The sequence below is a fragment of the Terrapene carolina genome, unplaced genomic scaffold (assembly GCF_002925995.2).
Source record: "Terrapene carolina triunguis isolate 2854851 unplaced genomic scaffold, T_m_triunguis-2.0 Scaffold782, whole genome shotgun sequence".
NCBI lineage: Eukaryota > Metazoa > Chordata > Testudines > Emydidae > Terrapene > Terrapene triunguis.
Window position 1 is genome coordinate 1,343,851 of NW_020665133.1, and position 12,156 is coordinate 1,356,006.

Consider the following 12,156-nt stretch of genomic DNA (forward strand, 5'->3'; position numbering starts at 1 on the left):
CTCCCCATTGTAGCAACCTGCCTGGAACTTGGAGGGAGGAGCACAGGGTGCAGGAGGGAAGAGTGTGAGGATGCCCCACAAAGTCAGTCTGTGTGCACGTGGCTGGAATGCTCTTTCTAAATCGTCCTTTTAGTAAAGAGCCAGTTTAGTTTTCCAAGTTTGGAGTTCTCACATGCTATTACACGGCATGCAGTACATGAAACATGAGTGACATATTTGCCTCCCCCTGCCTCCGCCATAGTTGAACATGGTCTGGCTGCTGATGTGAAGGGAACCCTTCAATCCCTGTACAAGCCCAATTGGGCTGGAAACAGAACACCCCAAATGCAGGGAGTTCAATTTCCGAACCTATCTCAGGGGGCCAGGATCATCCCCAGGCTGTGGGAGGGGGGATCAGGCTTGGCAGGCCAGGTACCATGCTTTCTGAGCGTGCTCCTCTTCCACATGGAATGAGGGATAGCTCAGTGGTTTGAGCAGTGGCCTGCTAAACCCAGGGTTCTGAGTTCAATCCTTGAGGGGGGCATTTAGGGAGCTGGGGCAAAAATCTGTCTGGGGGTTGGACTAGATGACCTCCTGAGGTCCCTTCCAACCCTGGTATTCTATGGTTGGGAAGCCTTTAAAGAGGTGGTGGCGGCGGGGGTGTGTGTGTGTTGGGGATGGAGCTGCTGCCCTCCCTGGAATCAGGTGTCTGTCCTACACCAGTAGGCCTAGCTCTCAAGGAGCCGTGCATCACCATGAACAAAGCTTTGTGACAAGTCTGCCCTGTAGGACAAAGACCAGGGGGCTGGCTTGGGAGGCCTTTGGAGGGGGCCTGTGTGAAGTGAGTTGGGAATCTCACAAAACCACCTCCACAACTTGCTTAACTGGCCTTGTTGATGGCATTCTGAGCAGAGAGAGCAAGGAGAGAATGATGTTTGGAGACTGAACTTCCTTCTCTCCCAGGCCTGGACCCCTACAGGGTAGGGCTGACCCACATTGGTGGGGCAGAGCAGTGGGGTGCTTGCCCTGCATTTGTCTGTGCTGTACCTTTCCTGTGGATAAAAAGAACTTTGGTCTCCAGTGCTGGCACTAAAAATTAATAAGGGAGGGAGATGGTGACCTGGCAGCCTCGCCTGAAGGGCTTTTAAAAGTTAAGAACCCCTCACCCCATCCAATACATTAACATGCTGTTTAAGGTCCCAGGTCCCAGATCAGTAAAGAGCGACAGGTGCAGATTTTAAAGTGATCAAAGGACTGTAGACCCGCCTCTGATCTCCATTACTCTGTGGCCATCTGTACAGTGGAGCTGCTCCAGATTATACCCATGTCAGCGAGACCAGAGTCCAGCCCATTGTGTGGAAAAACAAAGGGACTGGTTCTGTCCCTTCCCCCAGCTTCCAAATGCTGCTGTGCTGATGCATAGGGGATGAAACTATGCAGCAATGGGCTGGGGGAAAGGCCTGCAGTGCAGGCATGGTGTAGAGTTGCCATAACCAGCCTTATGCAGTGCCCATTGCAAGCCCTGGCACAGAGGGAGCATCTCCATAGCTCACACCTCTATAAGGATTCTGCACTGCTGCAGGCACTGCATAGGCAGCGCTTGGGAGGGTTCCATAAATTAGAGCACCCCTTGGGCTGCTCTAATTTCTGATGGGGGCCACAGAGCCCCTGGAGCAGCCCAGAATCTCAAAGCCATCTTGGATGCCCCTTCTGAAGGCCTAGCACAGACTCTCATCCCAAGTCCCTCCTTTATTTCCTTGACACGGTGTGGTATATGTGCAATAGACACGCGTCTCTCTAGCAGCATGTTCCCTGCAGTCTTTATGTTGCTGTTGGTCTTGGTAACGTTATCACCTCTTGCAAGGAAACAAATCCAGCAGCTCTGGATCTCAGGCCTAAGGCTCTCCAATCCCCTCCAGCTCTCACTGGGCTACATGGCACCGTCTGGGATCACACCGCACCCACGAGACTTCACTGACAGAAGCACAGCTGATCAAAGCCAGTGCAGCAGAGCTGGGCTGGGGCAGTGATGCCTAGCTCTTCCCAGCCTTCGAGAAACAGGCTGCAAATTAGTTGTCACACCAGGTCGTTAAATTCCACTAAACCAGGGGTCGGCAACCTTTCAGAAGTGGTGTGCCGAGTCTTCATTTATTCACTCTAATTTAAGGTTTCGCGTGCCAGTAATACATTTTAACACTTTTAGAAGGTCTCTTTCTATAAGTCTATAATATATAACTAAACTATTGTTGTATGTAAAGTAAATAAGGTTTTTAAAATGTTTAAGAAGCTTCATTTAAAATTAAATTAAAATGCAGAGCCCCCCAGGCCTGTGGCCAGGACTCGGGCAGTGTGAGTGCCACTGAAAATCAGCTCGCGTGCCGCCTTCGGCACGTGTGCCATAGGTTGCCTACCCCTGCACTAAACGAAGCTCATATGTCATCACAGCCGCCATGATCATGATGATGATTAATATTTATACTAAGTGTTTATAGTGCGTCGTAGAGTACCCAGCTCCTTACAGACACAGAGGCAAAGATATTCTCTACCCCTCCTAACACAGATGAGAGAAGCGATGGCCCAGGAGGAGAGAGGGGGGAAGTATTTTTGGAAGAGGTGGGTTTTAGGGAGAGACTTGAAGGAGGTGAGAGGTTCATCCTATTGGGATCCAGGAAGGATCTGCTAAAGGACTCTGCTAAAGGACCTCCCCCCAGCCTAAGAGGAGGATCCACAGGACCTGGAAGCCAAGTGATTCCGGGGGACAATGAATGAAATAACAGGGACAGGAGTGCGGTCAAAGGGTCAAACAAAGGGAACCTGACGGGGAGGTGAGAGGCCCTGCCAGGGTTACAGGGCAGCAGGGTGGAAGGTGAGCAGGAAGACGAGGGGATTGGGAAAGACGAGAGCTGGGAGTGGCTGGGAAAGCAGAAGACAACCTCAGAAATGTAGGAGGTGCCACAGGGCTTGGGAGAGCTGAGTCTGTTGCACTAAAGGGAGCTGATGAGGGTTTCTGGGAAGGATTAGGGTGGCCTTAGAGGCAGCATGGTGAATAGTCTGGAGGGGGGGAGGACACAGTGAGACTGGGAGGGAGGGCAAAGGCCTGGGGAAGGGGCTCCGCCATAAAACAAGCCCAGACTCATGCCACAGAGCTCTCTGGTGCCAGGGGTTCTGATAACAAACAGTTAGATAAGGGAAAGTGGTGGATCCTTCATAGCAAAAGAGACAGGACTTAACTGTAATGAGTTCAAGGGAATTCTTTTACAAGGCTGCTGGGCACAGACACCCCCTGGAGTTCTCTCTGGTTCTGCAGCTCCCAGCCTGCACTGCCCAGGTTCGCCACACAGGGTCTCCTTATGTTCTGGCCTGGACTCTCCTGTCACAGAAGGGACAGCTGACTTCACTACAGGTCCAGTTTGAGATGTGTGGGAGGGAGTGATGGTGTGAAGGGAAACGGAGATCAAACTGCACTCTGGTTCCAATGTTACGCTGGCTGACTCCCTAATGGACACAGTCCACATGCATGCACACAGATATCTGCATTTTCCCCTCATCCTTGTTACCAAGAGCACTTTAGATGATTAAACCTGAAAGGGTTTATTGAAATCTAATTTATTGTTCACTGTTCATGTTGCTTATTTTTTCACTGCACTCAGCTTTGACAGTGAAACGACTGTAGGCTGGTCAATTTCATTTCCTGGTTCTGGGGCTGAGCATAGCACTGTGATGTTTAGGTTCCCCATGCTGCAGGGGAAGGTGTGCATTTAAAACTGCTTTCAGTTAAAAAAAAAAAAAACCCTACAGGGCTCAGCAGGGGGTTTGAACCCTAAGTCTTCAGATCCACAGTACAGTGCTCCATCACTTGAACTAAAGGAACAATATCATTACCTGGTAGCAGTAGTAGGCTACTTTTCCTGTGATGGACACATCCCGGAAGGCACTGCGGTACACACATTTCCACATCTTACACAAATGTTTCTATTCCTATTAGGATTTTGTAAATCCTGTTGTAAAAATCTAAATATTGAGCCTATAACTAGAATAATAGAATCATAGAATCTCAGGGTTGGAAGGGACCTCAGGAGGTATCTAGTCCCACCCCCTGCTCAAAGCAGGACCAATCCCCAACTAAATCATCCCAGCCAGGGCTTTGTCAAGCCTGACCTTAAAAACCTCTAAGGAAGGAGATTCCACCACCTCCCTAGGTAACGCATTCCAGTGCTTCACCACCCTCCTACTGAAAAAGTTTTTCCTAATATCCAACCTAGACCTCCCCCACTGCAACTTGAGACCATTGCTCCTTGTTCTGTCATCTGCCACCACTGAGAACTAGCTGCCTTCCACCTCTTTAACAAATGTTTAAAATGTAAAAGGGCAAGAAGGATCAGGAGCTTGCAATGAGGAGATGGCAGCAAAAATGGAAAATAACTAGAGAAAAGGAGAAGCCCCTGGAATATGGATTAGCTGCATTTCCTTTCCCACTGGCCCAGGTACTCCAAGACAAGAGCTGGCGAGCTGACAGCATAGCTCCATCTCCGCTGCGGCAGAGGGCAGAGGCAGCGTGAGTGGCTGCGGAGGAAGGCAGCTCTGGCAGCACGTCCATCCCATACTCAGACAGTTGCAGTCACACTCACACACCTGAGCGTATTTCATTGAGCTGTCACCTTTTACAGCAGAGAGATTATATCCACTCTCAAAGAAAATATTCTCTTTAGCTGGTGACATCAAATCTGTAATAGCTTTGGCAATGCGGCTTGCATTAGAGTCACGCCAGCGAGACAGCGGAGCGCAGGAAGACAGAGAATGGAGCAGCGTAGGAGAGATGGAGAGAAGGAGAAAGATAAGGGAGGAGGAGAATGCTAAGGGGTACGATTCCTCGCTGCAGGATATGTGTCAATGAGAGTTACTCGGGGGGGGATATGAGGGATCCTGAGAGATGGCCAGAGAGCCATGAGAGATGGAGGGATGGAGCCAGTGAATGAGCGGGAGAAAGAGATGGAGAAAGTGAAAGATGAAGAGGTGGCAGGTGAGGGAGCTGGAGAGAAACCCAAAATGAGAAAGACAATGTGAAAGAAAGCTAGCCGGAAAGAGACAGCAAAAGATGGGAGAGAGATGACAGCAATGGTAGGAGAGGGAGTGAGGAATTCAGTGGAGAGAGCAAAGGGACACTCTGGCAGAGAGGGGTTTGCTTGGGGCAGTGTGATTGTGATAGTTTGGGGGCATGGGGAGCAGGCTGAGCTGGGTAGACGACGACCCCATGCAGGGGGGCTGGAACAATTTGTATAGTGGGGGTGCTGAGAGCCCTTGAACCAAACTGTAAACCCTGGATATAATGGAAACCACTGCAAGCCAGGGGGTGCAGCAGCCTCCCCAGCATCCCTAGTTCCAGCACCTATGACCCCATTTCTGTAATCTGTGACTCTCCCTGCTGGCTGAGATGCTGCAGGTACCCAGACCCCAGTGAGACGTCCTGCCCTGATAGGGAATCAGAATGGGCCACCCGGGAGGGCTTTCCTGGCCCTGCCATCTCTGCTCCTCTGAGCTGGAGTCACCCCACGGACACAGGAAGATATGGAGTGTGCAGGGGACAGCATCCAGGAAGGGGGGAGTCACCCCCAGGGGGCAGGCAGTGTTTCTGCCTTCCCCCTCCCTGGGAGGGCATCCCCCAGCCTCCCTGGCCAAACCCCCTCCCAGTCCAGCCATGCTCACTCTTGGGGAAGTGCTGGCCTCTTGTGACAGCCCTGGTTTGCTGCTTCCCCCACTGGGCTTTCTGCTTTGCACACCAGGCCCATGCCTAGCCCCATGTACTCACAGCAGGGGCGCTGGGGACCAGCGGGGGAGGGGCTGAAAGAGGGAGAGAGGATGGAGTAGGAAGGAATGTGGGAGAAGTCCCAGGGGAATGAGGGAGCTCTCTGCTGTGCCCCTGCAGGCCTGTCACAGGGATGGGTCCCAGGAAGGTCCTAGGGTCTGAGGGGCAGCGCCACGCCCAGGGGCAGAAGGGACAGGAGAGGTAAGACTTACCATCCATGTCCAGCCGCTGGATGATGACCTCCAGCTCCACCTCATTGGGCATGTAGCCCAGGGAGCGCATGGCCGTGCCCAGCTCCTGCTTAGAGATGAAGCCATTCCCATCCCGGTCGAACACTTTGAAGGCTTCCCGGATCTCTGTGGAGAGGGAGGGGAGTGAGTGAGTCTGTCAGCTGGGTTGCCCCGTCACCCACCTGAGCCCTGGGGCATTGACTCCCAGGGGGTAGTACAGACAGGGGTCCAATTCTCCCCACCCCCTCGGCATCGTAGTGATTCTCACTGGGAATGTCTGCTGTCCGGTAGGGATGGGATCTTCAGCTGGAAATATGCTGCTTAAACTCACAGCATTGTCTGTCGAGAGTCCTTTTCCGGCGCCAGTCCCTGAGCACCTCATGATCTCTAACACGTTTATCCTCACATGTTCCCAGGAGGCAGAGCAGAGCTATTATCCCCAGTGCACAGATGAGAAACTGAGGCACAGAGAGACCAAAGCCCAGAGCCTCTAAGGTGTTTAGATGCCTAATTCCCATGGTAATCAATGGGAATTAGGTGCCTAAACACCTGTTTGTTGAAAAATAACCAATCTTAAAAATAGCTTTTACAGGCATGATTTTACTGGCTCTGGCCTAATGACGTTGTTACAGTGATGTCTGGAGCGCGGCTCATTCCCTGGTGTTTCAGCATGTTCACTACAGCGTGCCCACGAGCTGCAGCCCTTTGAAAGCGTCTTGTTGCTGTTTAATGGATTCATTTCTAATAACCATGGAGCGGAGCCATCCCTGTTGTGTCTGCACCCTGGGTATTTACTGAGTTCTGAGTGAGCACGTGTCTAAAAAAGGGTTATATGAATGTTCCAACTGGGAACATCACGCGCCCCCTGGATTTGGGGGAACCTCTCACTCCAGACCCAGCTGCTTGAGTTGCAGGGAACAAGGTAGAAAAATTCTACCAATTTAGAATCATAGGGCTAGGAGGGACCACAAGGGTCATCTAGTCTAATCCCCTGCCAAGATACAGGAGTTGTGTCAAAGGCCTGGTCTACACTGGGTGGGGGGAGGGATCGACCTAAGATACGCAACTTCAGCTACGAGAATAGAGTAGCTGAAGTTGACGTATCTTAGGTCGACTTATCTCACGTTCTCATGGCGCAGGGTCGACTGCCGCCGCTCCCCCGTCGACTCCGCTTCCGCCTCTTGCCGCGGTGGACTACAGGAGTGGACGGCAGAGTGATCGGGGATCGATTTATCATGTCTACACTAGAAACGATAAATTGATCCCCGATAGATCGATCACTACCCGCCGATCTGGCGGGTAGTGTAGACGTACCCTAAACCATCCCAGACAGATGCTATCCAGCCTCCTTTTGAAAACCTCCATGACCAACCTGGGCGTCTGTTCCGTTGTCCTGCTGTTCTTACAGGTAGGGAGTTTTTCCTGAGATTTCATCTAAATCTGCACTGCTGTAGTTTGAACCCATCGCCTTTTGTTTTGCTCTCTGTGGCAAGAGAGGACAACTATTCTCCATCTTTTTTATGGCAGCCTTTCAAGTATTTGAAGACCGCTATAATGTCCCCCCCTTAATCTCCTCTTTTCCAAACTAGATGTAAGCATGGTCTGCTGAATTCTTCCCTGACAGCTAGGTGGGAGGGGGAGAGACTTCAAGAGCAAACTGTATTTACATGAACACACCTACTCTGCTTAGTTATCCAGTAGATAGAGCACTGTGTTGCTCAAAGTGATCAACTTTGGCTGGTGTTGGGTTACAAATCATCTTAGTACTGAATGCAGGGGTAATGAAATGCTGTTACCAATGTTGGCATTATTGTGAACAAAGGGGGGAGGGATAGCTCAGTGGTTTGAGCATTGGTCTGCTAAACACAGGGTTGTAAATTCAATCCTTTAGGGGGCCATTTGGGGCAAAAAATCTGTCTGGGGATTGGTCCTGCTTTGAGGTCCCTTCTAATCCTGATATTCTATGAACTGTGCTTAACCTGTCCTAAATGAGAGGGTGACCCTCAGCTGAAAGGACCTCATTAAGCCAGGGGCTCAAATGCCAGAGGACTGTGGAAGTAAAAGGGGTGGGGACAGGTGTTCTAGCCAGGAGGTGTGTGGCACCTCCACTAGGGTCCTTTCCAGACTGGTTTAACCTATTCCTCCCCACTGTTCAAATAAAGAGCTATATAAGCTTCATTAGGAGCCTCTTTACTATTTTAAATAAACAATCAGAACTGAAATCACTTGAGGTGGGGCAGTTTCTGCCCAGCCTGCAAAGAGTTCAAAATTACTGAGAGACTGATGTGCAGAGGTCACAGCAGAGAGGCAAGTAGCAGCAGAAGGTGACTCACAGTTAGCTAGTGAATGAGTGGCTGGTGAGGCAGCAGGATCCAGGACTGGTGGGACAGCCAGGGTAGGGGAACTGCAGCTGGCAGGGTGGCCAGCCAAAGCAAGTGCTCAGATTCTGAAGCAAGCAAGGTGCCTTCTTCCCTGGGTGGGAGGCGAACTCACACAGATGCGCCTCTAAACCCTGGCGTCCTCACTGACCAAAGGACAACCACTGTGAGTGGGGTATGGTGAGGGAGCAGAGAGGGGCGCAGAAAAGGAACTTTTGCTTGTTGGACTCAAGAACATGAGGCAGAAGGCACAGCCCCATGCACTCTGGGGTGGGTGTCCTGCTCACAGCTTTATGATTATGAATCCTGCTTGTGGCATTTTCCCTAATTAATGTTGCGTGACTTCCCTCCTTTCATTAAAAGTTTCTTTTCTGCACTCAGACTCTGTGCTTGTGAGTGGGGAAGTATTGCCTCTTAGAGGTGCCCAGGGGTAGTGTGTAATTTTCCCAGGTTACTGGGCAGGGGCTCGAGCTGGTCCTGTGTTGTGTCGATGGAAAGGAACCCAGCTCTGGTTGCTGCTGGGTCCACCTGGCAGTAGGGTTGCTCATATAGCTGCATTCCATCCCTTTGATCATCTTTGTCGCTCACCTCTGGTTCCTTTCCAGTTTCTCTACATCCTTTCTATACACTGGTGACCAAAATTGACACAGTACTGCAGCTGAGGCCTAACCAGTGCCGAGTAGAGTGGCACTATCACCTCCTGTGACTTGAATGCTCTGCCTCTGGTAATGCAACCTAACATTGCATTTGCTTTTTTTGGCAACAGCATCGCACTGTTGACTTGTGTCGAGGCTGTGATCCGCCAGAGCTCCCAGATCCTTCTCAGTAGTGCTGCTGCCAAGCCAGTTATCCCTGGGCATTTGGTTTTTCTTCCTTAGTGTAGCACCTTACATTTGTCTTTAATGAACTTCATTTTGTTATCTATAGCCCAGTTCTCCAATTTATCAAGATCCCTCTGAATTTTAGCTCTATCCTCCAAAGTGTTGGCAACCTCCCCCTCCAGCTTTGTGTCATCTGCAAACTCGGTCAGTCTGCTCTCTAGTCCTACATCCACGGCATTAATGAAGATGTTAAACAATACCGGATCCAGAACAGATCCCTGTGGAACCCCATTTGCGACCTCTGTCCAATCCGACATCATTCCATGAATAGTTACTCTTTGTTTGCAGTTGTTTAACCAATTATGTATCCACTTAATGTTAGTTCTGCCGAGCCTGAATTTCTCCTGCTTACCTATCAGAATGTCATGTGGGGACTGTGTCAAAACTCCCATGTTTATTTGTTGATTTTAGAGGGGATGTGTCTGAAAACAGGGCTTATAAGTGAACTGGGTTGCATAATACTTAGAAGTTACAGAGGGCTTCTTGGGTCTGATTCCTCAACTGCACTGTGCTTTAGATTGGGTCCCTAATCTAGAGATTATAAAGCTCTTTTACACAGCGGCAACAGTGGCATTATCCCCATTCTTCAGATGGGGAAACAGGCACAGAGAGGGGAGGTGACTTGCCCAAGGTCTCTCAGTACGGCCATGTCTACACTCAGCAGCACTGTAGTGTAGATGCTTCCTGTAGTGATGGAAGGGTGTTTTCTGTCAATGTAGTTAATGCACCTCCCCAAGCGGTGGTAGCTGGGTCAACAGGAGAATTCTTCCGTCGACCAAGCCACATCTACACCGGGGGTTAGGTTGGCTTAACTATGGTGCTTCATACCCCTGGGCACCATAACCATGTTGACTTAACTTTTAAGTGTGGAGCAGGCCTAAGGCAGTGGCAGACCTGGGAGCTGAACTCAGTCCTCATGACACCAAGTCAAGCACTGGACCACAGCACTTTTATGTCTAGCCCTTGGGTTTTAGACAGGGCTTTGTAACAGGGTCTATTCTGTGTTGTAAGCAGGGCCTCAGGCCATGGCTACCCTAGTGAGCTTACAGCAGTGTAGCTGCACTGATGCGGCTATAAATGCTCTGTGTAGCCACTCTAATCCTGTTGGCTTAATTACTCCACCCACAGCGAGCGGCGGTACCGTAAATCACCATAAATTATGTCACACCCCTGAGCGACATAACTTATATTGACTTAAGCTATAGTGTAGCAATAGCCAAAGGCAGCAGCAAAGTTGTCCTGTGTCATGGGACAGACCCAAGTCCAGCAGGACCCATCATTTCAAGAGGCAATGTCAAAGACAAGAGTTCGCAGATTGGAGGAAGCTGGCATTTAGCTGGCGGGTGAGCACGACACCCCTCCTCCCCTGCTGCCACGCAGGCGATTAAGTCTGTAGGCATCTCTGTGTCTTTACTTAACTATCCACCTCACCATCACACCAGCTGCTTTCTGGGCATTCGCCTGTAATTATATCTCTGCTTCGCATTACCGTTCTGCAAATTAATCACCACCATCACTTCCTCGTCTATAGCAGGGACCTGCCCAAACAATTGCCAGGGAATCCGCTAAAGAGCAGGGACTGCTGAGCTGCTCTGTGTGCGCCGTGTGGGTAAGCAATGAAAGGTCTGGTCACATACTGCATTGGCTCCCTACATGCCTCCCTCCAGCTGACCCCCTGGCACCTCACCCATGCCAATCCCACGGGGGCTGGTCACTGCAGATACATGCGACCCTTTCCCTCCTCAGTATATCAGATCATGGCCATTCTGTTCTGGCTACACGGACTCCTCTAGACTGGGCAAGGCTGTAGCTGCCTGCCATTCTGGGGGTGTTCTTGAGAAGATCTGGTGATTTGTGGGTCCCCAAGGGGCTGGTTTTCACATGGCACATGGGCCCTATGGGAGGGGATCCACAGCTGCCATCACCCCCTTCCTGTACGCGGCTCCCTCACCTGAGCCCTCTGATGTGCTGATCCTACCTTCACTGCCTCTCACTCCCTGTCCCCCTTCATGCCCCCAGCTCTCCCAGGATCTTCCTTCCTTCCCGTCCCTCCCTACTCTCCTTTACTCGGTCCCCTTTCTCTGCTCCCTGCCCTCGTTACCTCCTGCGGTCACCTGCATGCTCCTATCTCACCTTCCCCCCATCCCTACTGGTCCTGCCTCCATCCCGTCTCTTGTCACACCTGCTCTCCCCTTCCCAAAGCCCTCTCTCCCTGCCCCACGCTGCATCCAAGCCCCAGCTCCTCCTCCTGCACACACTTAGCTGAGCAGAGGCTGGCACGCTTGGCCTCCTGTTCACCTGGCAGCACTGACATCCAGAATGTGGGTTCTTCAAATGTCTCAGCCCCTGCACCAGGCCCACAGCTCGAGGGCCACCGGCTGCTTCTCCATGCTTTAGTGCCTGGCTCCCTCCATAGTGAAATGCCCCCTACAGGAAAGTGACACTGGTTTAGGAGGCAGTGACTCTCCAGGGCCACCAGGAGCCTCATCCTGAGGATCTCCCTTTGGAGAAGCTTCTCTGCAGGCCCCTTAGAACCCCGGGCACGCGCTGGCACGGCCAATGCACACGCGCTGGCATGGCCAATGCACACGCGCTGGCACGGCCAATGCATACGCGCGGCTGTAATTCCCCTCAACTGCTGGTTCCATAACCATAAATGTCGATAAGAAGAATTGTACCAGGTTCTCAGGCAAAGAGATTCTGAAACCAACCTGCACTGCAAGGTCTTTGTGTTAACTCCTTCAGCTCTGGATTACAACAGAGAATCTGGGCTACCCTGACACTGAGACACAACTGCCCTCCCTCTGCTATATCACAGCACAGCACCCGGGAACCCCAGCACTGAGAGACGACTGCATCCCCGCTGCTCTATCACAGCACCCGGG

The 12,156-nt window shown here is 51.3% G+C and overlaps 1 protein-coding gene across 1 annotated transcript in view; it reads right to left on the bottom strand.

Annotated features, from left to right (window-relative positions):
* CABP7 (calcium binding protein 7) overlaps window positions 1–12,156 on the bottom strand; it is a 79,517-nt gene that overhangs the window by 12,236 nt on the left and 55,125 nt on the right. The window contains exon 2 of the mRNA XM_024208313.2: window positions 5,995–6,138. Within this exon, the coding sequence (XP_024064081.1) occupies window positions 5,995–6,138 (144 nt within the window). The remainder of the gene's footprint in view (window positions 1–5,994; window positions 6,139–12,156) is intronic.